At 42.3% G+C, this 26,741-nt stretch overlaps 1 protein-coding gene across 1 annotated transcript in view; it reads left to right on the top strand.

Moving 5' to 3' along the window:
- PUSL1 (pseudouridine synthase like 1) overlaps positions 1 to 26,530 on the top strand; it is an 82,167-nt gene extending 55,637 nt beyond the window's left edge. The window contains exons 6-8 of the mRNA XM_033921293.1: positions 14,882 to 14,936; positions 23,301 to 23,466; positions 26,309 to 26,530. Coding sequence (XP_033777184.1) covers positions 14,882 to 14,936; positions 23,301 to 23,466; positions 26,309 to 26,343 — 256 coding nt within the window. The 3' untranslated portion in view covers positions 26,344 to 26,530. The remainder of the gene's footprint in view (positions 1 to 14,881; positions 14,937 to 23,300; positions 23,467 to 26,308) is intronic.
- Positions 26,531 to 26,741: the final 211 nt, after the last annotated feature.

Here is a 26,741-nt window from a genome sequence, read left to right as displayed (position 1 = left end):
AGGGGATGGAGGGGAGAGAAGCTATACTTTGTGGCTCTTTGTAAATCTTGGGCCAAGCATTTTGGATAAATTGGCTCTTTGCTGTAAAAAGGTTGCCGACCCCTGTCCTAAGGCATCACGCTGGCAGGAATGCCATGCTCACCCTTTAAATCTGTGAGCATGGAGACCCAGAGGGGGAGGAAGCAAAGACCACCTTTCCTGGGGGGTGCTGTTTTGCCCAGTAATTGCCCAACCTAAAGAGGCAACACCTGCAGTAGAGATTTATCCAGCTGTTTGACAGTATCCTATCAAGGATTTATCCAGCTTCCAGGGCAGCCTGAAGCATAGTACAGTACAGTCTAGAGATGCTAAAAGCCAGTCACTGTACGAAGTGAAGAATCTTTCCTTTTTGCTTTAATTTTCAAAAGGCTTTTTATTCAAAAATGTTAGGTAGATTACATATCCAAAGGCAGTTAGAATCATTTCTTAGACATGATGAACAGTAAACGTATAACACCTTAAACAAGCATGCTGTCAACCAGTTTGTGTGGGGATGAGATGGGAAAAAGAGTTCCCCTGGGGGATGGGGAAAAATTGTCCCCGTGTCATTCTCTATGTGGCAGTATAGAATAGAAAGGCGTACAATAGACTACACTTTTCTCGCTCCCTTTTCTGCTTTCCTTCTGTAGCCTATAGTGATAACATGAAAAAAATTTCATCTCCTCCTTAATTGGCTTTATAAAAAATAAAAAAAAGTCTTGAGGAGCCTACTTGCATAGTGTGCATGAAACAAGTCAGCTTTTCCTTCCCTCAATGCCCTTTCCATTATTCCCCATCAACTGAGCTGGGTTTCTGTCTCAATCGACCATTGTCTTTTAAAAAGAGTAGCACCACATCTGCGCCCTCCATCAGCCTTTCTGTTGCTAAGCAACAATGAAGGTGCCATCAAAGTCAAATCTGTCCACAGGACTCCTGGACGCTAAGCCAGCAGGCTAAGGCCGCATCCTCTCCCCCCCCCCCCATAATTTATTCATGTTTCTTCACCTGCGTCCCTTGACGCGGCGTTATTAATTTGTTAGACAATAAGCCACTGCCATGTTAGGCTTCCTTTGCCATCCAGCTTCCCTTTCTTTGTGTTTGGGTAAAAAGAGGGCAGTTAACAGGTTGATCTAAGACTCTTGTTAAAGACCAGAGATAAGGGTCAGAGTAGGTTGGAAGAAAATCAGGACTGGGTTATCTCAAAGGAATGGATTTGTTTGAAGTCTACAGAGAGCAGAATTCAGGCACAGCAAGGAGGCCAGTGTGAGAGCTGGCGGCTTAGCATTAGTGGATTACTATGGAGACGGAGAAATTCAGAGCTTTCCACTTTTGGAGTGTGGTTAGGTTAAAATCAGCCCAATTTGGTAGTAACCAAAAATTGGAAAAAGAAAGGTAAAGGGGTGGGATTTGATATACCGCCTTTCCATGGTTTCAATCAAAGCGGTTTACATATTATATACAGGTACTTATCTGCAGCAATGGACATCTAATTAATAAACTGAGTGCCCCCAGGATGGATCCCAAAGTGACGGGCTGGGTCACGAACTGGTTGAGTGGAAGGCGACAGAGGGTAGTGGTCAATGGAGATTGCTCTGAGGAAAGGGATGTTATCATTGGTGTACCTCAAGGTTCTGTTCTTGGGCCTGTTCTTTTTAACATTTTTGTGAACAATATTGCTGAAGGGCTGTCAGGTAAGATTCGCCTCTTTGAGGATGATAACCAAAATTTGCAATAGAGTGGACTCCCCGGATGGTGTGAATAACATAAAGAAAGACCTGGCAAAGCTTAAAGAATGGTCTGAAATTTGGCAGCCAAGATTTAATGCTAAGAAAAGCAAAGTCATACATTTGGGCTGCAAAAACTCAAGGGAATGATACAGTTTAGGGGGTGAAGAACTTATGTGCATGACAGAAGAGCGGGACTTGGGTGTGATTGTATGTGATGATCTTAAAAGTGGCCAAAAGCTAGAAGGATGCTAGGGTGCATAGGGAGAGGTATGACCAGTAGGAAAAAGGAGGTGTTGATGCCCCTGTATAAGACTCTGGTGAGACCTCATTTAGAATATTGTGTACAATTCTGGAGACTGCACTTTCAAAAAGAATGGAGTCGGTCCAGAGGAAGGCTACTAAACTAGGGACAAACTTAAAGATCTCAATATGTCTACTTGTGGAGGAAAGGCAGGAGAGGGGAGATATGATGGAGACGTTTACAGTGGTGCCTCGCATAACGAACGCCTCGCACAGCGAACGCTGCGCACAACGAACTTCATGTCTTGCTTCCTACAACGAACTTCGTTTCACACAACGAAGTCGCCCGAGCTGCATCCTTCCGCGCAGGCACTGCGCTTAACTGCCCTCTCTCCGCCTGGCTCCCTGTGCAGTGGCGGACCGTCGGCTCGCAGGGGCCCGGCGCCTACTGCTGATGCGTTGGGGGGGGGCGGAGCTACTCTCGCCGCTTCCCCGATGCTAGAAAAAAAAAAAAATAAACAGTCCCAGTTTTTGCCGCTGAGACTCTGCCCTCTCTCACTGTAAAATTAGACTCTACTTAGTCTGTCTTTAAATTTAAAAGATGTGTGTTGTTTTAAAAAACAATTATGTTTTTAGATGTATCTAAATAAAAATAATAACAAAAAATTTATCTTTTTTTATGTCATCTTAGCATATTTTATGCTACAGAACGAATTATTTTTTTTAACATGTATTGTTATGGGAAAACGCGTTTCACATAACGAACTTTTCGCATAACAAACTTGCTCCTGGAACCAATTAAGTTCGTTGTGTGAGGCACCACTGTAAATACTTACATGGCGTAAATGCACATGAGGCGAGTCTTTTTCATTTGAAAGGAAGCTCTGGAATGAGAGTGCATAGGATGAAGTTAAGAGGTGATAGGCTCAGGAGTAATGTAAGGGTGGTAGATGTGTGGAACAGTCTCCCAGAATATTGCGTTTGGAGACTGTGTCTAAATTCAAGAGAATGTGGGATCTCTTAGAGAGAGGAAGAGATAATGGTTACTGCGGATGGGCAGACTGGATAGGCCATTTGGCCTTTATTTAATATCATGTTTCTATGTAAGTGACTTGGGTGGCTTGTATGAAGTATTGTTTTATGGCAGATTTTAAAAAATTATTTCCAGCTCAACAGATTTTGGAAAGGAATTATACATGACTTTCTCTGTCTGGGACTTCTGCAGCATAAAAACTTTGATACACTGAAAGACAGCAGTTTGGAACTTGCTTCTTTCAAACTGCCTTTCCCTTCTCTGCTCTCTCAGATACAGATGCATAGCACAGGCAGAGACACAGAGGGACTGCAAATAATTCTGAGAGGCCTGCATGCTTCTCCATATTCTGCATGCTTTCCCCACTTTGCTCCCCCTGCCAGTGCTACAACAACCTTATGATTTGTGTTTTTCATTTTCTTTTTTGTAAATTCTACTGTGAAGTTTAGTGACTGAATGATATAGCTTTATAAGAGTTACCAGACAGAAGGTCTGTCAAACCCAGCATCCTTTTTCCAACACTGACCAATCGAGGTCACAAATACCTTGCAAGATCCCAAAAGAGTAAATCAGATTTTTTTGCTGCTTATCCTAGAAATAAGCAGTAGATTTTGCCAAGCCCATCTTAATAACGGCTTATGGACTTTAACAAAATTATCCTAACCTTTTCTAAACCCTGCTAAGCTAACTGCTTTCATCAGATTCTATGGCAATGAATTCCAGAGTTTAATTACACATTAGAAGAAGAAATATTAATGGTCCACTGTCCACTGGGATGTACCACTGGGATGTACCAGAAATGTTTAGTAAAGAATGAGTAATTTTAAAAAAGCCAAACCTGGCCTTCAAATTCTGTTGGCCCCAATGATGTTTAATGGTTTAATAAGTTTTCACACTGGGGTTAATTTTATTTCCAAACCCACAGAACATTTGGCTGCCACTTCTTTAAAACCACACCATCACCTCTCTCACAGGTCAAAAAGATAAAGAGACCACACAGATCCCGCACATATTGTCACTGGGTGTGGCCACGCCCACGCGGGTCTGGCCTGAAATGCCCAGTGTCCACAGCGCTGACCGAGCGAAGTTCAGCTTGGAATGGAGGATCAAGTAGTGGTACAAAAGATTTTAATGACACTCACAAAGTCTCTGATCTGCAATATATTTTATTTTCGGCAATGGTCACTCATTCTTAAGCAGTTGCAAAAATAAGAAGAACCCAAACAATTTCAAAAGCTTCAAAATGAGACTTCCAAATCAAGCTTCAACAAATAATTCCACTGCTACCCAAATCATTTTATGTCCCACCAGTGCTTGCAATCCTCATATGCACTGGGTTCCAAAAGTTCCAAAATAAAGCAGCTTCAAATTCAACTTATGAAGCCTTGGCCTACTCTCAGGCAGGTCTTTTGACTTTACACCCTCCAGCTGGGTTTAAATAAGATTCCCAGTCCAGGAAAACAGTAACTTCTCTTTCTTCCAAATCTTTTAAATTTGAGCTTTCATATTTCATAGAACTTAATTTGATTTGTCTCTGAGTTTTATTTTCACAGCCAAACTCAGGGAACAAGAGGTTCCAACCTCTCACAATGGCCCCTCTCAGTAATATTTTAAATTCCAATGTCTCACTGTGCCTTTCCCAACTGATATAGCACAAACAAAAAACTTTCTTCACTTAATTGGCTTCAACAGTTGAGATCTTTTCAATCAGTACAAATATTCAAGGTCACACAATAGTGATATCTTCCTTTCCTTCTGACAGCTTGCAACAATCAATTAACCACACACAGTTCTGGAATTCTCTACAACCAGCAGCTTAGGTACTATTTAGCATACCTGCATTCAAATGCAAACTTTCAAAGTTTGGTTTAGCCCTGCCTTCATGCACAGTCGGATTCCATTTGAAAATCTGTTTCTTCAACATCAGGTTCACCCAGTTCCATGAATTCTTCTGCCTCAACAGGTTCCTGACTATCAGAAAAGTCTGACAAACATTCCTCTGACATTTCACATTCTGAATAATCATCAATACACTTTGGAAATTGTCTAACCTGGCTTTTAACCAGTAAAGGCTTCCTTCTTTCCCTTGGAATGGGCTTCTCCTTCTTACTCCACTCTGTATGTCTGTTGTGGCTATTCTGCTGCTCTCTGGTTACCTCCTCGAGCCTGTTTTTATTGGTGCTGAGGTAACGAGGAACAGGTATAGGCTGTTCCAGGTTAATATTCCTGCTGTGTGTTGCCTGAAATTGGTCCCCCGCTTGCTATTGGGAGTACCCTGATCAACAACACCCACAGGAACTCTGTCACTAGGCTCATTAGTTCCTTCCGATTTTATGTTAACCTTCCTAATAACAAGATTAGGGGAATATAAATGGGTCACTGGCTGCTCCCTGATGCTACCTTTGTTCCTGCCCAAAGGTGTATTTATTTTCCTCCCTGTTCTGGGTGGTGGTACAGGTTTAAAGTGTTCGGAAAATTATTTTTCTTTTCTGCCTAAACCCAGGAACAGGTTGTTTTGGGCTAACATCAACAGGCGCAGGGGCTTCCCTGTGACAATATATAATCATGCATTCCTTGAGTTATACTATGCATGCTTTCACTGCTTGTTTAATTGTAACATCTAGAGAAAGGCAGTGAATAGCTGAGTAACATTGTTTTGTGGTTTAGTTAGGGTAGAGGCACGTAAGAGCCAGGGTGCATGCCTTGCTGCTTCCACTGATGCTGCAACTCATTTCACTCTGAAAGAACTGAAGGGCTCACCTTCATAATACTTAACAACTTCATGGTTGGTCCTATCAGAAGAAAAGAAATCAACATCTTATAAGACAATTGGGTGTATATGAAGCATACTGTACCATTCTCAGAGCGTTTAATAATCAGATTTAGTAGGCATAAATCTGTAATGATGGTTTTCCAGCTGTGTGTAGTTAAACTCTGGAATTCGTTGCCAGAGAATGTGGTGAAATCAGTTAGCTTAACAGGGTTTAACAAAAGGTTTGGATAATTTCCTAAAAGAGAAGTCCATAGGCCTTTATTGAGATGGCTTGGGGAAATCCACTACTTATTCCTAGGATAAGCAGCATAAAATCCGTTTTACTACTTGGGATCTAGCTAGGTACTTGGGACCTGGGTTGGCCACTGTTAGAACAGGATACTGAGCTTGATGGACCTTTGGTCTGTCCCATTATGACAATTCTTATGTTCTTATGTGAGCTGAGTATAGGACAATCAAGCCATTGTGACATCACTGGTAAAGGTTGGCTCTTAGGCATTGGTGGAATGAGGCATTATGACATCACAATCTCAGCTACCCTTTGGGTTTCTGCCTGGTACTTGGGACCTGGGTTGGCCACTGTTGGAAACAGGATACTGGACTTGAGGGACCTTCAGTCTGTCCCAGTATGGCGATTCTTATATCCATTGTTATTGTGTGGTCAGTAGTGATATGTTACTCATTTTGGATTGGAACTCTTCAGTGCTAAAGCGACACTTTCAGGGCTGGAGAAATGGAGATTTGAAAACGTCTAAAAGATACGTTTAGTTATTGGGAGAACTATTTGGTTCCATCGGTTTAGTTTTGCATTGCTTTCCCTTCACTTGTGCAGTGAACATGTGATAGCCACAGTAGCTGATGACCAGGATTAAGCAGCAGAGACTATACCCAGCTCATCAGGAACTGGCTCAGCTGCGTGAACCAATCCTGTTGCTTTGATTTACATCTGATTCCAAAACGCCAGCCATGTTCCAATTCCTGTTTATCCAGCCCCGACCGTGATCATTTTATCAATGAAAACACATCTAGGCAAACCTCACTGTCTGTTTTGCTCAGCTTCAGTCTGTGCAGATGGACATATGTAGTGTGTGGAATGCAATGAGCATAAAGGTGGCTTTGTTCTCTAGAAGAGCCTCATCGTTCCCCCCACCTCCCGGTGTGTATTTCATCATTCTGCTTACAGTTGTAGAGATGCAGGTCAGGCTGAGTACAGTACTACTACTCATACTCCTAATCATTTCTTTAATGCTACGAGACATACAAAAGAGACAGTCCCTGCTCAAAAGAGCTTACAGTCTAGTCAAGACAGACAAACTGCTCAAGAAGGTGCATACTTGGGTTCAAGCGGTATATTAAATGCAGTAAACCCAATCTAATTAATACACAGTGCTCAGGTGGGGGAACCATATACAGCTGCATTATGATGTCATCAAGAATTCCGGGTATGACCCAAATGCATTGTGATGTCACTGATCGATCAGACAACTGCTACTACCACTTATCATTTCTCTAGCGTTACTAGACATATACAGCGCTGTACTTCAAAACATAGAGCAGGCGGTCCCTGCTCAAAAGAGCTTACAATCTAGTCAAAACAGACAAGCTGGACATGAATAATAATAATAATAACTTTATTTTTGTATACCGCCCTACCCCGAAGAGTTCTAGGTGGTTCACATTAGTTAAACAGAGATTACAAGTGGTTACATATCAAATTGATCATAGAGTTGCAAACAGCAAGGCGAGAGTAGTTACAAGTGGTTACATATCGAATTGATCGTAGAGTTGCGAACAGCAAGGAGAGAAGTAGGGGGGAGAGGAGGGAGAAGGGGGAGGGGAGTAGATCAGAACGGGGGGAGGATTGAAAAGGGGCATTAAGGGTCTTGGTCTCGGAATAGGTGAGTTTTGAGTAATTTTCTAAAGTCGAGGTAGTTGTAGGCCTTGAGGACCATTTGGGCCAGCCAAGGGTTTAGTTTGGCGGCTTGGAAGGCGTAGGTTTTGTCAAGGAAGTTTTTTTGAGTGGCATAGTTTTAGGGAGGGGAAGGCGAAGAGTTGAATTTTTTGGGAGTTCTTATAGTTGTGGTTAAGGGTGAAGTGAGGGGTGATGTAGCATGGGGATAAACCAAATATTGTTTTGTAGCAAAAACAGGCGAATTTGAACATGATTCTGGATTCTAGTGGGAGCCAGTGGAGTTTGTGGTAGAAAGGGGTGATTTGGTCCCATTTTTTCAGGTCAAATATGAGGCGGACAGCGGTGCATCTATACAAGATAACCCAGGGACCTGAATCGATAAGCTTTGTAAGTCAACAAGAGAATTTTATGTGCGATCCTTTGTTTAACTTGGAGTCAGTAATGTCCATATATCCGCATCCTCTCTCAGTTGCCAATAGTGGGTTCTTCCTTTGATTGGAGCACATACTGAAGTATGCACACAGCTGTTGAGTTAGAAGCTTTTCTTGCTTTTCACATTCTTTAATGTAATCCACATGTCTGTAATTTATAGCTGTAGAATCTCCTCTGACTGTATTTTGGGAGGGGGGGCTGTTAAAACATCTGGATTGTATATCTTAATTATTGGATGACGTTGAAGGCAAGCAAAGGATGGCTGAACGCCTGAGTCGCCACCTTGTAAAACTGAGAGCCAGCAGACATTATTGCACACCTCATTCGATTGTCGATCGAGTCAGTTGGGGGAGACTCATTATAAAAGGACACAGACTACAGCAATTTCAGTGGCAGGTCAACAATTGTGGAACCGGTTGCCAGGTCTTTTGAGATTATGTAGGGAGCTGAAATCTTTTAAAAAGGAATTGAAAACTTGCTTAGTGTACGAGCTTTTTTCTAGAGCGAAATGTTGTGAAATATGTCCTTTTTGATTGACATGGCTTTGTGATTTTATATTTGAAATTTTAGAAGAGGGAATGATGCAGTAGGGTTATTTGTTTTGTTGTGAAGATTATGTGAAATATTCTGTGGGGTTTTTTTGGTAATCCGTCTAAGAAATTGCCTCTGCTGGGGTCAGACCAGAGGTCCATCGCGCCCAGCAGTCCGCACCCGCGGCGACCCATCAGGCCCATGACCTGTACGCTGATCTTGGTCTCTATCTATACTCTCTCTATATCCCATCTCTACCTCTATCTGTATCCCTCAATCCCCCTATCTTTCAGGAATTTATCTAATCTTTCTTTAAAACCCCGTAGTGTACTCTGTCCTATCACAACCTCCGGCAGCGCGTTCCAGGTGTCCACCACCCTCTGAGTGAAAAAGAATTTCCTAGCATTGGTTCTAAACCTGTCCCCTTTCAGCTTCTCCGAGTGCCCCCTTGTACTTGTGGTCCCCAATAGTCTGAAGAATCTGTCCCTGTCTACCTTCTCGATGCCTTTCATGATCTTGAAAGTCACTATCATGTCTCCTCTGAGTCTCCGCTTTTCCAGGGAGAAGAGCCCCAGCCTTTCTAACCTGTCTTCGTATGGAAGGTTTTCCATACCTTTTATCATTTTCGTCGCTCTTCTCTGGACCCTCTCAAGCATCGCCATGTCCTTCTTGAGGTACGGCGACCAATACTGGACACAGTACTCCAGGTGCGGGCGCACCATCGCCCGATACAGAGGCATGATGACTTCCTTCGTCCTGGTTGTGATACCCTTCTTAATAATACCCAACAGGCGGAAAAGAAAACTTTAAAATAAATACATTTTGGTACTTATGACGGCAATTTCAAGTGGAAGAAGCAGGACTACACCTACCACAAAGCACTGGGGTTGGGTTCAAAACCCAAAGCTGACCATCATGATAGCCCAAGGGAAAGGTGTCACCCAGCTATCATTACATTGGGTGGGGCCTGGGCATACTAGGGGAGGGATAGAAGTTGTATTTGGTTTAGGGCCCCCTCTCCCTTAGAGGTCATGTTCCTTACTTTCCGTAGCTTGAGAACGTGAGTTGCTTTTGTATAATTACAAAAAGTAGTATCAAGTTTCTTAAAAGTACCATAATGTATAGGCACCAACTTTATAACATGACTGAGGTGCTAAACCCAGTGGAAATTATCCTATCCCAGGACACAGTCGAGGAGTTTGCTCAATGTTGGGGGTGCCCAAGTACCCCACAGCACCCAAAGAGCTGGCACCTATGCCATAATGGTTCAGTATCAGCAGTAATGTATTCTATTCAGGGCTGTGGAGTCGGTAGATAAATGTTCCGACTCCGACTCCTCAGTTTTTTGTACTTCAGACTCCGACTCCGAATCCAGGTACGCGAAATTTCCTCAGACTCCACAGCACTGGTTAATTTTCAGATCGTTAAAATGGAATGTCAAGTTGAGAGAAATGAGCATTTTCGACACCACCTTCTTTTTGCTTTTAATCAAAGTTCTAAGGCCGCAGAAGCTGCTCGCAACATTTGTGCTGTGTATATAGTGGGTGCTATAGCTGAAAGAATCGCTCGTGATTGGTATGTCAAGTTCAAAAATTGAGTCGGTAGATAAATGTTCCGACTCCGACTCCTCAATTTTTTGTACTTCTGACTCCGACTCCAACTCCAGGTACCCGAAATTTCCTCTGACTCCGACTCCACAGCCCTGATTCTATTTATTCATGTCTTTCTGCAGCAAAACCCATGACCAGTCTGTTACAGTACACCAGACAGCATAACATATAACAACAGGCTGATATTCAAAATGGTTTAACACCATGAGGTAACACCTCCCAGCCATATTTGCGTAGTTTTTCAATGACGAGTGGAGAGTTCCATCTTCCCCATGACCAAAAAAATTTTGACGAGCTCAATCAAAAGTCAAACGAATGATGATTTTTTGCTTATGATCATGAAGGCATCATCATCACAGACAAAGTTCCATGTGGAAGAAGTGTCACAGCGATGTATTATCGTGATTTTTTTTGCAAAAAATGTGCAGAAAAATGCACAAAACCCGATCTCAGTTGCTCTTGGCTGGGCCACTCATTCTTCACGACAACGCTCGCCCGCACATAGGGAATGTCATTGAAAACTACACGAATATGGCTGGGAGGTGTTACCTCATGCTCCCTACAGTCCAGACATGAGACCACCAGACTTTGACCTTTTTCCAAAGTTGAAACAACCTATGCGTGGACATCGTTTTGCATCTCTGGAAGAGCTTTCTTCCGCCAGTACCCGAGTCATTCGGCAATTGAACTAAAATGATGTCTTGGATGGAATAATGAAGCTTCCTGGATGTTGAGACTCGGTCATTGCAAAACAGGGAGACTATATTGAAGGATTGTAAAGAAATACTTGGAAAAAAATAATAAAACATGTAAATTAAAAAAATAATAATAATGTGCATTATTTATGAAATGACCCTCGTACATGGGTAGCCAGTGTTGAGAGTTAGAAGGGCAGAATTTGAGGTCTGCCCAAGACGTGTATTATAGTGGTAGGGCAGACAATGCATTGATGCTCCTGGTCTTGCATTTTAAATGAATAATTTTTAACTCCTAAGAGCCCTGAAGGCAATTTCGGGCACTTTTTCACAGCGTGAGTTAGGGAGCAGCTGCATGCCACCCGTCGGCTATGCGTCTGGCCTGTTCTTTGCAGTCTGTGAATCCAGCCACGTGTAAGCTGAGAACCCCCAGGGCCTGCTGATGCAGGAAGCGGTGCCCCTTTTGCTGAGGCATGTGGCAGAGGTTCAGAATGGTTTGTTTTCCCAGTGTTTTATGAGCTTCCTTCATCATGGTGTCTTGTGAATGTGTCAGGAGGCAGTTACTAATCACACTGGAAGAAAGCGGTCCAACAACTCTATGCCTCCCCTTTTCTCCCTATCCATCTCCCTTTTCACTCTTTGTTTTCCCCGGTTTTGTTTGTTTTGACAGGGTTCTTTAAGTGGGGGTTGGAAGGTACGAAATACAAGTTACTACCCTGACTCTCCCCTTCAGCAGTAATAGCCATGACCAGTAGGAGGCAGTGCTGTCATTGCAGATTGAGAAGTAATGTTAGTGGGGGTAAATACTGCCCAAGCAGCCCCCACAGGGCAAGAGAACTAATCAAGAAAGCGGTACAGGCCTGCGCATGAGTTGCTGGGGTGGAGGCATTGGGTGTATAGGTCCAAAACAGAGGTGTCAAAATAAGCAGCGAAGCAGAGGGTAAGAAAAATGGATAGAAGAAATTCTTAATTTGCGTTAGTCTGATTAGCTACACATTAATAGAAGAAAGACCTACTGATTTTGTGCTGAGTAATAGTGTGTATTTAGCATTCTATCAATTGAATAAAATGCCTGATGCAACCCATCTTTGGGCAAAACGTGGCCCACGTTGGGTACTTTTAATTGTTTGCAATAAAGAATTTCTTCTATCCATTTTTGGGAGTGGGTGCCATACTTTCTTCTGACAGTGTTTTGCTTTTTAATTACCTGATCCAGCCCAGCAGCAGAAGAAGCGCTTAACAAGTCTAAAGAAAAGCGTCATGTGATTTCACAGTTCTTGTCAGGACATAGAGAATGACATGGGGACAAATTTGTCCCTGTCCCCGTCCCGTCCCCATGAGTTTTATCATTGGCCCTGTCCCTGCCTCATTCCTGTAAGCTCTGCCTTAAGCGCACAATCCTCAAACACTTATGATTTTAAAGTGTTTGAGGCTTGTGCAGATGAGGACAGAGCTTAGACATTGGTGGAATGAGGCATTATGACATCACAATCTGAGCTCTAGAATGTTGCTACTTAGGATTTGAAAGTGTTTGAGGCTTGTGCAGATGAGGACGGAGCTTAGGCATTGGTAGAATGAGGCATTATGACATCACAATCTGAGCTCTAGAATGTTGCTACTTATGATTTGAAAGTGTTTGAGGCTTGTGCAGATGAGGACGGAGCTTAGGCATTGGTGGAATGAGGCATTATGACATCACAATCTGAGCTCTAGAATGTTGCTACTTAGGATTTGAAAGTGTTTGAGGCTTGTGCAGATGAGGACGGAGCTTAGGCATTGGTAGAATGAGGCATTATGACATCACAATCTGAGCTCTAGAATGTTGCTACTTATGATTTGAAAGTGTTTGAGGCTTGTGCAGATGAGGACGGAGCTTAGGCATTGGTGGAATGAGGCATTATGACATCACAAGCTGAGCTCTAGAATGTTGCTACTTAATATGATTTTAAAGTGTTTGAGGTTTGTGCAGATGAGGACAGAGCTTGCAGGAATGGGGCACGGACAGGAAAAGAACTTGCGGGGACGGGATGGAAAAATGAGCTCCTGCTGAAATGGGGAAAAATTTGTCCCCTTATCATTCTCTACTTGAGAGAACAGTATAGAAAATTGAATAAATAGTGTGAAAAGTTCCAGCCTCTGATAATCAGAGCTGGGACATCATATTGCCTCATTTAACCAATAAGAGCCAATCTCATCAGTGATGTCACAATGGCTTGATTGTCCTATACTTGGCTCACTTTTACTACATTTTGATTTCTAGAGTGGTGTAGTGTAGAGAATGACATGACATGGGGACAAATTTTTCCACATCTCTGGAGGAACTCAATTTCCCCATCCCTGTGAGTTTTGTCGCTGTCCCTGTTCCAGCCCCATTCCTGTAAGCTCTGCCTTAACCGCACAAGCCTCAAACACTTATGATTTTAAAGTGTTTGAGGCTTGTGCAGATGAGGACGGAGCTTGCAGGAATGGGGCAGGGACAGAAAAAGAACTCGCCGGGGCGAGAAAATGAGTTCCCGCGGGGATGGTGAAATTTTGTCCCCGTGTCATTCATTATCAGGAGACTCAGCTTCATGGCTGCTGCTTCCATGGCCAGAATCAACAAAGACAAAGTTGGGAAGTAGCAAGACCACGCTCCAGGAGGTAAATTTGGTGTTTGCCGCATTTGCCTTCTGCTAGCCTTGAAAGAAGTTTGCTTTGAAGCTCTGTGTGGTGGTGATGTGCAAATAATGTGATCAGTTTGTAAATAAATACAGTCTTTCTCATGTATGCAAATTGATCTCATGTATATTCTTGTTAATATCCTGAAAATTTGACTCGTGAGGTCCCCAGGGTAGATTTAAAAACTTTTGAACTGTAAGAAACCCACTGCACAGAGGAAAGAACTGAAAGCTATTCTGTACCTTTCTCTCTCTCTCTCATTTTCTTTTTAACTAATTTGAGAGCAATTTTCAAAGTTGCCCATTTTGATATATTTCTCGCCATGTACTTTTCTCTGAAAATTGCCCAGGATAAAGTACCCACAGAGGTTTGCAGCTGCTTAATGTACGAATATCTCTTTAATGAAAAATAACATATAGGTTTTGAAAATACCAAAATTACCTGTGCCACCAGAACACTCCTGTAAGAATATGGGGACTAGTGTTGCATTCCGGAACAATGAGTACACTTTAATTTGCATACAGGGTTGGCAAGTTGTGATCATGTATCTGTGCGAATAACCATTTTCTTATGTAAATGACTTTTGAAAATTGCCCCTTTGGGGGTAACTGTATAAGAGGATGCCTGTGCCCAAGCAGGAAAAAGGTACCTATTAAAAACAGGCACCCAGTGCCTGCCCTGACAGCATGGACAGGCTGAGGCACATCCTTACATCTGCTTGAAGCTGGTGGGGGTACCAGCACCTCTCCGCCTCCCCCCCCCCCCCCCCATGCCATGCTTGCACCCTCCCTTCCCCCCCCCCATACCTCTTTAAATCTTCACCAGCACAAACAACTTCTCTGGCCTGGCTCCCCTCTGAAATCACTTCCGGGTCCTGAGACCAGGAAGTGACATCAGAGAGAAGGCCAATGCTGGCACGAGCAGCAGGCCAGAGAAGCTGCTCGCGCTGGTGAAGATTTAAAGAGATACGGAGGAAGGGAGGGAATGAATGTGGTGTGGGGGAGGGGGCGCCTCCTAGCCTCGCTATGCCAGTTATTTCCATCCCTTTGGCATTGGGTTCCAATCAGCAGGAGAACTTGGTGAGCAGCACTTGTTACCTGCTGCAGTGCACTTTGTGGAAGTTTTAAATATGTATTTGGATTATGATAGCGAGCTCAATGCACTTGTTTACTTAGAGACTGCTAAAGGGTTAATCCTGTCTTGAGTGTGTGTAGCATGCCATAACCAACTCTCTTCTCCTTGCTTCCCCAAGTGATCTGCAGTTCTGGGAGCTGACATTCCGCAGCAAGTCCTTTCTCTACAGGCAGGTACTAATGATTTTGCATTTATTCTCATTACTTCACTACCATTTTCTAGTGGGAGAACGAAGCTCATACAAGGGTTGAAAAGCCTTTAAAACTGCAGAGCTGCCAAGCTGTACAGTTCCAGAAGCAGTGGTATTGTAAAGGGGGGCGGCTGTCACCCTCCTCCGCTTCCCCACTGCCACGCACACGCACCGCTTCTCCCGTACCTCTGTAATGTTCCTGGCACGAGCAGCAACCCCCAACCTGCTGTCATGCCTGCATCAGCTCTTCTTCTGACACCACTTCCTGGATCTGCGCCTAGGACGTGACATCAGAGATTGAGCCCACGCAGGTGCCACGTCAGGTTGTTGTACCGAGAATATTACAGAGGTATAGGGAAAGGGAAGCGGCATGTGCATGTGGCGAGGGAAGGAGTGTATGAGGTGGGGAGGGCAGGGAAGGGCGCGATTGGTCCAGGCGCCTCCCACCCTTGCTATACCACTGTCCAGGAGAGAAAATTTTTGGCCAGTACTGGTTTTAAACTTAGAACTCAAAGCTGCTTCTGTTCATTGAAACCAGCGTTACAGCTTAGTTTTCTTCTACATGGGTTACATTGATATTGGTGTGATGGGAAATTTTAACATTATAAAAATAAATATATTTTCTCCTTTTATGTTTGATGTAATTTGAAAATTCTATAAAAGAAAAAGTAAAAGAAAAAGAGAAATCGGCATTACTGGTCCCATAATGCATCAGGATGAGATTTTAAAAACTCCAGGAACGGCCAAAAATTTTCCTCCTGGAACTGGGTACTTGGAAGATCTGGCTCATTCGCTGAAGAAGCTGACATCTCCAGCTACATATAAACCAAGCAATAATAGTGGGAGAGGGGAGATGTAGTCGGAATGCTAGGGTTCATCCCTAGTGCTGTCACACACTGTTTTAGTCCTACATTATACAGCTGCATTACACGTTGCAGCCATCTTGCAGACATTCTGCAAAGCTGTCCAGAAAGATAGGCAAGAGTGACCTCTAGTGGCTAATAGATGGTTTTTGAATTGCCCGTCTACTCTGTTTTGTTGATATTGGTCTGAAGATATTGGTGGATGTCTAACGTTACACAGATTTTTAAAAAGGGTTCCAGGGGTAATCCGGGAAATTACAGACTGGTGAACCTGACTTCAATGCTGGGAAAAATAGTCAAAACCATTATAAAAAAATAAAATCATGGCACATAGACAAATATGGTTTAATGGGACACAGTCATGGGTTCAGCCAAGGGAGGTCTTGGTAATTTCTATGCATTTCTTTCATGGTGTGTATAAACATGTGGATAAAGGTGAGCCGGTTGACACAGTATATCTAATTTTTCAGAACGTTTTTGACAATGTTACTTATGAGAGACTCCTGAGAAAATTAGAGTCATGGGAATTAGTTATTGGACAGAAAACTGAGGGAAGGGTTAAATGGCCATTTTTCTTAATGGAGGAAGGTAAATAGTGGCGTGCTGCAGGGATCTGTACTGGGACCAGTGCTATTTAACATATTTATAAGCGATCTGGAAATTGGGACGAGTGAGGTGATTCAGTTTGCAGATGACACCAAACTGTTCAAAGTTGTTAAAACACATGCACACTGTGAAAAATTGCAGACAGACCTTAAGAAATTGGAAGACTGGGCATCCAAATGGCAGATGAAATTTAATATGGACAAATGCAAAGTGATGCACATTGGCAAGAATAACCCAAATCATAGTTACCAGATTCTAGGGTCCATCTTAGGGGCTAGCGGCCAAGAAAAATATCTAGGTGTCATCATAGACGCTGAATGTGTGGTGGTGGTGGTGGTGGCCAAAAAAGCAAACAAGATGCTAGAAATGATTAGAAAAGGGATGGTAAATAAGACTAAGAATGTTATAATGCCTTTATATCGCTCCATGCTGCAACATCACCTTTAGTATTGTATTCAATTCTGGTTGCCTTAGCTCAAAAAAGAGCGGAATTGGAAAAGGTTCAAAGAAGAGTGACCAAGATGATAAAGGGGATGGGAACTCCTCTCGTATGAGGAAAGACTAAAGAGGTTAGGGCTCTTCAGCTTGGAAAAGAGACGGCTGAGGGGGAGATATGATTCAAGTTTATAAAATCCAACTTCTTTACCCCCTGAACCCCAAAACCAAGGAAGAAATCCTGGAAATCAACACCAAATTATACCAGATTAGCTCCTGGCTTAACCATAACAAACTGGCCCTGAACGTACCAAAAACCAAAGCCGTACCATTTTCAACTTCAGACAAGGAGGAACCATGTCAACCAATCCGCATCGACTCTTCCGCCATTCAAATCAACAATAAGGTCAAATTCCTGGGTGTCATCCTAGATTTTTAAAAACTTGCGTTTCATGATCAAATTGGCGCTGTAATCAAAAATGCTTCTACAAATGGCGACTGATACGCCCAATAACTACTGCTCGATCCATCATCCATTCTCTTGTCATCTCTCACATCGACTATTGTAATTCTCTGTATCGGGGCATTGCACCCAAAAAAAACTATGCCAATTTCAGATTCTTCAAAACACCGCCGTCAAACTCATCTATAAAGCAAAAAAAATATGACCATGTCATCCCCCACCCCCCTCCGTAATGCACACTGGCTACCCATTACACATCAAGTAACATATAAAATCCTCCTGCTTATTTTCAAACCCAAACAAATACCCCAGCCTTTATTGACAAATATCTAATCCCCTACACTCCCCAATGCACGCTCAGATCTAATAATCAAAACCTTCTAACGATTCCATCCATCCACAAGATCTTGTATGACACAACTCGCAAAGCCATCCTCTCGGTCAGCGCCCCCTCCCTGTGGAGTGCTCTACCATTTAGAAATTAGATTAGAACCTTCATTAGATTCAAATCAAAAATCAAAACCTTCCTTTTCAAAGATGCTTATAGCTACTGAGACGACATTCCATCGCTCTAGCAAAGAGAGACAAACGCTTCCTAAGAATCGACACCCTCCCCTTTATGTATTACCCCCTTTTCCTCCTCCCTTCCCTTTCTTGTTTTTTTTTTTTTTAAATCTCAATATAATCGTTTTCAGCTCCCTTTCCCCCCTCTCGGATCCACTATGTTTACGTCCTTTTCTTATCCCCTGCTATTTTATTGAATATTTATCATTTTTATTGTTTTATTTGATATTAGACTATTGTAAACCGTTTAGTTATCCACTAATAGATGGTGTATTAAGAGACAAATAAACTTAGAAAGTTAGAGTGAAGAGAGAGCAGCCCAGGGTAGGTGGGGTCCATGAGAAGGATGCATGGGGCATCTGCAGCATCGGGCCTGAGGAGTGGTCTAGTGCTTAGAACTACAGCCTCAGCACCCTGAGGTTGTGGGTTCAAATCCCGCACTGCTCCTTGTGACCCTGGGCAAGTCACTCAGTCCCCCATTGCCCCAGGTATGTTTGATAGATTGGGAGCCCACTGGGATAGTTTCAAATACCTGAATGTAAACCACTTAGGGTGACAATTAATAGGCGGTATATAGCTTAAATAAATCTGCCACATCAGGGCCTGAGGAGCCCCTCGATCCTTTCTTCACCTAACTGGAGATAGGGGTAGCTCTTAGCATAAGGGAGAGGCTGTGCCCAGCCAAGGTGTCCTGGGGGATAGAAACCATGCAAGATAAAACAGACAGCTTCAGTTGGCCTCTCATGGAAACAGGATAGTGGGCCGGATGGACCTTCCAGTATGGCAATTCTTATGTTCATGCAATGGTAACCTCAGTTGGGATGCTTGTTCTGACCTGAAGCTGAGCTGGGGGTGGGTGGGAATGGTAGAAGTTGCATCTTAAAAGTCCAAAGTTCGGTGGAAAACAAGCATACAAATAATACAAAATACAGCCATTAAAATTATAACAAACTCAAAGAAATATGACCATGTTACTCCGCTTTTACAAGATGCACACTGGTTACCAATTATACATAGAATTACATTTAAAATTGCATTACTAACATTTAAAATCCAACAAGTACACGCGCCATTATTTCTAGATAGACTAATAATCCCTTATTCTTCGTTAAGGACGCTAAGATCAACACAACAAAATTTACTAACTATCCCTTCATTAAAAATAATTGGGACAAGAAGAACAACTATATTTTCAGTGCAAGCACCTCAACTGTGGAATAATCTACCTATTTATTTACGTAACGAAACATCACTAGACAAATTTAAACATGGTTTGAAAAGCATTCTTTATAGAGATGCATTCAATACATAAATAGATAATGATAATAAACACAATATTTATCCTTTAGGAATCAAACATGCAAAACATTTTTTTTTTTTTCTTTTCTCTCTTTCTCTCTTTCTTTCCTTCATCATTTTTCTCACCCTTATGTATAAACCTTAATTGTTAAAAAAAATTTTTTTTTTTTTTTTTAAATTGTAATTCCATTTTTTCTTTACCCACTTGTTTCAGTTTGTATTAATAATACATAATGATTAGTTTGTATAATTTTGTCTTATTTGTATTTGTATTTGTCACCCCAGTTTTTTTTTATTGTACATTTCAATTATGTAATACGCATTGAAATATTTGATATTGCGTAAAATCAAAATTTAATAAAACTTGAAACTTGAAAACTTGAAACTTGCATAAGTCGATGCCGCATTACATGAGGGAACGGCAGCAGTGATAAGTGACGCTCACACTGGATTTCATCCGAGCCCTGAATAGTTTTGTGGAGGAGTTACTGTAGCGCTGGAACAGAGGAAGTTGTCACACTGATTATAAGTTGCCAGAGGAACACAAATGCTGGGATTTTAAAAAAAATCAAAAAACCCTCAAATATCTTTCTTTTACAAGTTTAAGGCGATTGTTAGAGCTGAACTATTCTTATGAAGTTTTATTTTAAGGTGTCTTCAAAATCAGCGTTCTTTTTTTTTTTTTTTTATGCATCTATTTAAATATATTTCAAGTATTCACTTGTACAGAAAGTTGGTTAGTGAAATATACTTGTATGTAAAATAAATCACTTAAACTTAAGAAAATTCTTTCAACTATCCCAACTCAAGTCCACAAAAAAGGATCCAAGATTACATAAGCGAGAAAAAAAAGAAAATGATAAAGGTTAAACTCTTACAAACAAAACTGAGATTAAGGAGCTGATTAAATAAATTATAGAGCTATAGATGATTCTTCTTTATCCAGTCGATGTGAGGCCAGAAAAGCAGTTAACTGGTAGGGTTAAAAAAAACAACATATTTGACTGAACGGTAACAAATGATACACTTGCAAGGATATTTCAAGTAAAACGTCGCTCCCAAAGAAGTGACTCCAGATTTCAAAAGTAGAAATTCTTTACGACGCTTTTGAGTATCTTTTGAAAAATCAGGAAACATTTGTACTCTACATCCAAGAAACTCTTTCTGTTTGTTTTTGAAGAAAAGTCTCAAAAACCATACTTTATCCATTGCAAGAGCTAAAGTCACTACCATTGTGGAAGGTACTGCTGTCTCCCTATATGATGTTTCTAAAATTTCAGAAACATTCAGTGGTCTTGATTCCGATATATTTGGCTGAGGTTGAGTCCCTTCTTTATTTGGTACATAATAAGCTAAAGTAAATGGAGGAAAAATTTCCTCTGAAACTTGCAAAATTTCAGTCAAATATCTCCTTAACATTTCCCTAGGAGTGACAGTGGTTACTCTAGGAAAATTAATGAGTCTCAAATTATTATTCCTGTTTGAGTATTTCCACTTTTTTCCTGAGATTAATGTTATCTTTAGTTAGAGACTCTTGTACATGTTTAAAAGTTAACAATTAAAATCAGCGTTCTTAAACCCAGTTGCTAAGTATTACAGTAAACCTGGAGGAGTCACTCCCTAAAAAAATCTATCATCATTCCCAGTGCGGCTGAAAAGTGTCGCTTCATCTCCCTCACCCCAATATGAATTCACTCACCACAGTCTAAGGTCATGTGGTTGCTCTGTTAGGCCACTTAACGCACAGAGATAAGGGTCATCCAGTGGAGGCTCCACTGGACCAACCTCCACCGTGGATTTAGCAGTCGGTCATGTTGAAGCTCCCCCCAATCATTGCTACCCTGTAGCACAATGTGCTAAGACTTTGTAGGCTCTGATACATTTTATGAGATCAAGAAAAAGAAGGTGCAATACCCAAGCTTCCAGGTTTCGCTGGTTCCCCTTCTCTTTCCAGGGTCAGTATAGCAGCTCAAACTCTGTCCCATGGCATATTCTGAAACAGGGATAGAGAATGATATGGGGACAAATTTTCCCCCATCCCCACGGGAACTCATTTTCCCCTCCCATCTCAGCAAGTTCTTTTCCTATTCCTGCAAACACAAGCCTCAAACACTCTAAAATCCTAAGTAGCAACATTCTAGAGCTCAGATTGTGATGTCATAATGCCTCATTCCACCAATGCCTAAGCTCCGTCCTCATCTGCACAAGCCTCAGACACTTTAAAATCCTAAGTAGCAACATTCTAGAGCTCAGATTGTGATGTCATAATGCCTCATTCCACCAATGCCTAAGCTCCGTCCTCATCTGCACAAGCCTCAAACACTCTAAAATCCTAAGTAGCAACATTCTAGAGCTCAGATTGTGATGTCATAATGCCTCATTCCACCAATGCCTAAGCTCCGTCCTCATCTGCACAAGCCTCAAACACTTCAAAATCGTAAGTATCTGAGGCTTGTGCGGTTAAGGCAGAGCTTACAGGAATGGGACAGGGACAGCGACAAAACTCGCGGGGTCGGAACAGGGAAAAATTTGTCCCCGTGTCATTCTCTAATAAAGAACTCCAATCCTTGAACTTTGCAAGGTTTTCAGGATATTCACAATAAATATATATGAGATGCATTTGCATTCACTATCTCCATGGTACGCAGATGAACATTGTGTATATTCATCGTTGAACATAAGAAGATAAGCAATGCCTCCGCTGGGTCAGACCTGAGGTCCATCGCGCCCAGCAGTCCGCTCGCGCAGCGGCCCATCAGGTCCAGGACCTGTGCAGTAATCCTCTATCTAGACCCCTCTATCCCCTTTTCCAGCAGGAAATTGTCCAATCCTTTCTTGAACCCCAGTACCGTACTCTGCCCTATTACGCTCTCTGGAAGCGCATTGGCTAAGGCTCTTAACATTTGCATCTCCTCTTCCTATAGGCTAAGGCTCTTTGCACCTGCATTATGATGTCATAGAGCTTTATGGTTATAGAAACCTAGAAACATGATGGCAAATAAAGGCCAAATGGTCCATCCACAGCATCCACTATCTCCTCCTCTCCCATAAGAACATAAGCAATGCCTCTGCTGGGTCAGACCTGAGGTCCATCGTGCCCAGCAGTCCGCTCACAGGGCGGCCCAACAGGTCCAGGACCTGTGCAGTAATCCTCTATCTAGACCCCTCTATCCCCTTTTCCAGCAGGAAATTGTCCAATCCTTTCTTAAACCCCAGTACCGTACGCTGCCCTATAACGTCCTCTGGAAGCGCATTCCAATCTGCTTGTGGCACCCAGGGATTTGAGTGTGGCACAGGGGAGAGTGTGGCGCAGTGGTTAAAGCTACAGCCTCAGCATCCTGAGGTGTGGGTTCAAACCCACGCTGCTCCTTTTGACTCTGGGCAAGTCACTTAATCCCCTCATTGCCCCAGGTACATTAGAGAGATTGTGAGCTCACCAGGACAGAGATGGACAAATGCTTCAGTATCTGAATAAATTCATATAAACCGTTCTGAACTTCCCTGAGAGAACGGTATAGAAAATTGAATAAATAAAATAAATAAATTGCCTGAATCTGTTTTTAAACGTAATTAATCTCCCTGCAAGAAATTACATTTTTAACATATCTGCAAATTTTAGATGTTACAAACTGAGAATATTGAATTGAAACTCCCCCAATTCTGGATTTCATTTGGTAATTGTTAAACCAATGGAGCGCAAGAGGAGGCTTTTGATTTTAGTCATTCCAGTGGCTGATACTCTTCTCCGTCCAGCGGACACATTTTTATTTTTATTTTCTATCTTGACTTTCATCTATTTCCAAGCACCACAATAATAAGGCAATAAATATAGGTGATATTAGTTTTTATCATAAGCTCAAGATTCAAACACTTGAAGCAGGCCACAGTGGCCGAAACACGTACGCGTCACCTCTTGATCGATGCAATAAAGTTATTGAGCCACCACAGGCCGCCTTGGTTGTTTTTCTTGTCCTTCTACCTTGGAAAGGTGGTGTCTCCTGTTTTGGTGCGATGTACTGTATTGAACCTTGCCAGAGACCACACAGTGAGCGGGAGTTGCGAGGAAATAGGGAGGGAGAGCTTAGATAACAACAGCTTGTCTCGCTCACCACTGCAGGTTCGCAGAATGACTGGTGCTCTGGTGGCTGTTGGCCAGGGAAGGATAGAAGCGTGTCATGTCAAGGAAGTTCTTGAGACAAGGGATCCAACGGTTTTATCAAAGTATGCTATAGTTGCACCGCCGGATGGGCTTTTCCTCAAACACGTGGCCTATGATGAAACTGGTAAGTGCGCAACCGTGGTCCGTATGTGGCTTCAGCACTGCTCACCTCTTTCAGAGCTATGCATTTCAACCACTTCGTTTTATTCGAAGTGAACTAGGAAGAAATGTTGGAATAAGATGCATCTGATTAAAGGAAGTCTTAACCCTTTCAGGACCAAGGGACATATTTGTCCCATAACTTTAAAATCCTATAAATTTTGATTGGGATAGTCTACAGTTCTAAATTTGATATGTACGGATTCCATATGATACTGCCTTTATGTAAACAAACTGGTTCCGACATTCATTCATTAGCGTCGTTGCTAGATTGACGAGAAGATTCACTTGCCACACTGTCCATAAGCCAGAAGTGTGATTTTTTTTAAATAAAAATAATGATATTTCACAAAAAAAATCAATTTTTTGGCATCTGCAAGCCCTTTTTACCATAAAAATGTCGTCAAAACCACAAAAATTGGCCTACGATCCTTATGGTCCTGAAAGGGTTAAAAGTGTGGTTCTAACTCGTATAGTCCTGTCACCCTGGATTTTCCTTGGCAGTTTTTCTTCTCTGATTACACACATAACACAGTAAATAATGACCAATACAAACCTAAACCCTTCCAGTCTGCCCAGTTAGGGATGGTACCCTTTGAGCCTATGCATATTCACAGGGGATTAGGGGCAAAGCCAGCTTATGAATAACTTTAGGGCTGACTCTGACCCACCCCCCACCTCCCCGGACCTCTCCACGCCTTACATGGTGGCCTAGTGGTGAAACGGGGCAGGTGCAATCTTCCTACGCTCCTGCCCTGTGCAGAGCCGTGAACAAAAAATGGCTGCTGTGAGAGTTCCCGCTGTAGATCGCTCCTGCCCCGCTTCAAGGTTAGACCACCAGGAAAGGTGTGGAGAGGTCTGGGAGGCGGGTGTGGACAGGGTTTAGAAACTCGTGAACAACCAAGTTGTGAGTCCTAAATCTGTGACTATGGGGGGGGGGGGCTGTATTTTAAAAATACAAAAGCATGTGCACAACTGTAAACCCAAGCCACACCTATGGAAATGTCTTCAATTTGTTTCTTGTGAGCCAGTTCAAAGTGTTTTAAGTAAGAAAGCGCATCGTAAAATGCATTGAGTTAGTCCAGCAGGAATAGGTAGCTGACAGACACCTTTTAACCCTTTCAGGACCAAGGGACATATTTGTCCCCTAACTTTAAAATCCTATCAATTTTGATTGGGATAGTCTACAGTTCTAAATTTGTTATGTACGGATTCCATATGATACTGCCTTTATGTAAACAAACTGGTTCCGACATTCATTCATTAGCGTCGTTGCCAGATTGACGAGAAGATTCACTTGCCACACTGTCCATAAGCCAGAAGTGTGATTTTTTTAAATAAAAATAATGATATTTCACAAAAAAAATCAATTTTTTGGCATCTGCAAGCCCTTTTTACCATAAAAATGTCGTCAAAACCACAAAAATTGGCCTACGATCCTTATGGTCCTGAAAGGGTTAAACACAATTTCTTGGGCCCTGAAGCAGATTGGTGAAATGCTGGCCAGCACTGGACCTGCACACCATACTAATGCTTGGTGTCAGGTCAAAAGCGCGCCGGGACAAAGGCGCGAGCAGACAATTGAGCGCAGCACGGAGGCGCGCGCCGAAGAAAATTACTGTTTTTAGGACTCCGACGGGGGGGGGGGGGCGTGGGGTGAAACCCCCACTTTACTTAATACAGATCGCGCCGCGTTGTGGGGGATTTGAGGGGTTGTAACCCCCCACATTTTACTGAAAACTTCACTTTTTCCAGGGAAAAAGTTAAGTTTACAGTAAAATGTGGGGAGTTACAACCCCCCACAACGCCGGCGCAATTTGTATTAAGTAAACTGGGGGTGCTCCCCAACAAAACCCCCGTCGGAGCCCCTAAAAACAGTAATTTTCTTCGGCGCTCGCCTCCATCTTGCGCTCAGTTGTCGGCGCGCGCCTTTGTCTTCCGCGTTGTTGTCTATGAACCCTAATGCTTAACACTCAATGGCTAATATTCCTTCAATGTTTTTTATCCAGCCTCAATATTCACGAGTCAAAATTAGAGTAGAACAAGACCTGGATATATTTCACATTCATCATTGTTTTTAACTGTTTTCAAAGGACGCCTCAGCCCCACCACTCCACCGCTGTATTTATCTTACAACTGCGGGAAGAATTATGTGGTGCCTCATCATTGGCTGTCCATTCGAGAGCTTATTAGTGTCTTTCCTTAATTCAATAAATATTTAAATATTATAAAACGAATATTGTAAAGTGAATAAATATAAAGTGCAAAAGTACTTAGCTCAATTCCAGCCAAAACCTGGGAGTCTGACCCGACATATTTCGCACAAAAAAGTGCTTTATCAAGGGTCTCCCGAAGTCGCTGCTGTCATCTGACTCCACTAAAGATCTCTTCCCGCAGTTGTGAGATAAATACAGCGGTGGAGTGGTGAGACACATACTAATGCTGACAGCCTTTAGTTAAGTTTTTCAAAAAATGTTTTCACATACGTCAACTTAGAATTCACTTATGAAGGAGGATTTCCCTATGATTGTTTTACACTCTAGAGGTGCAGGGTGCACCATAGCATTCTGAGGCTTCCCCCTCCCCCTTTGATTTTTGCTGATCTCCTTGTGACGTCGCTTCCTGGTCGTGGCATCAGGAAGTGACATCAGAGGGAAAGCTGAGGCCAGCGAAGATTTGAAGAGGTGCAAGGAAGAGCTGGGCACCTCGTTCCCTCGCTGCGCCACTGCTCACACCGTTGACTAGATAAAACCCCCAAACAAACAGGAAATAAAAAGGATTTATCCTGTTTTTGTTTTTCTTTACAGATTTGAAGACTGATGAGAACTTAACAATTAGCTAAATGGTGCCTATTTGTGGATTTGATTTTTTTTGATAAATAGACTGTTGCTAATTATGTCCTCTGAATGCTGAAAAACCTATCATATCACTGCTAGGAATGAAGACTTAAATGGTTTTGTAAGAATAATTTATTTGACCTTCTGATAGTAGAGTACATTGTAATAAACATGATATATTTACCTTTTCAAGGTGTGGCATGTATAGCCTACTCGTGTCTTAAATAGTAATTACTTAACTCCCCACCCCCCTTTTACAAAACCGTAGCGTGGTTTTTAGTGCATTGGAGCTGTTATTGCCGTGGCCGGCGCTAAAATTCATGCTATAGTTTTGTAAAAATAAGTGTGTGTGTGTGGGGGGGGGGGGGGGTAAATATATGTATAACTTTACATCCATAAAGAA

The sequence above is a fragment of the Geotrypetes seraphini genome, chromosome 15, assembly GCF_902459505.1.
Source record: "Geotrypetes seraphini chromosome 15, aGeoSer1.1, whole genome shotgun sequence".
Classification (NCBI taxonomy): Eukaryota; Metazoa; Chordata; class Amphibia; order Gymnophiona; family Dermophiidae; genus Geotrypetes; species Geotrypetes seraphini.
This window is presented reverse-complemented; position numbering and strand designations above follow the sequence as displayed.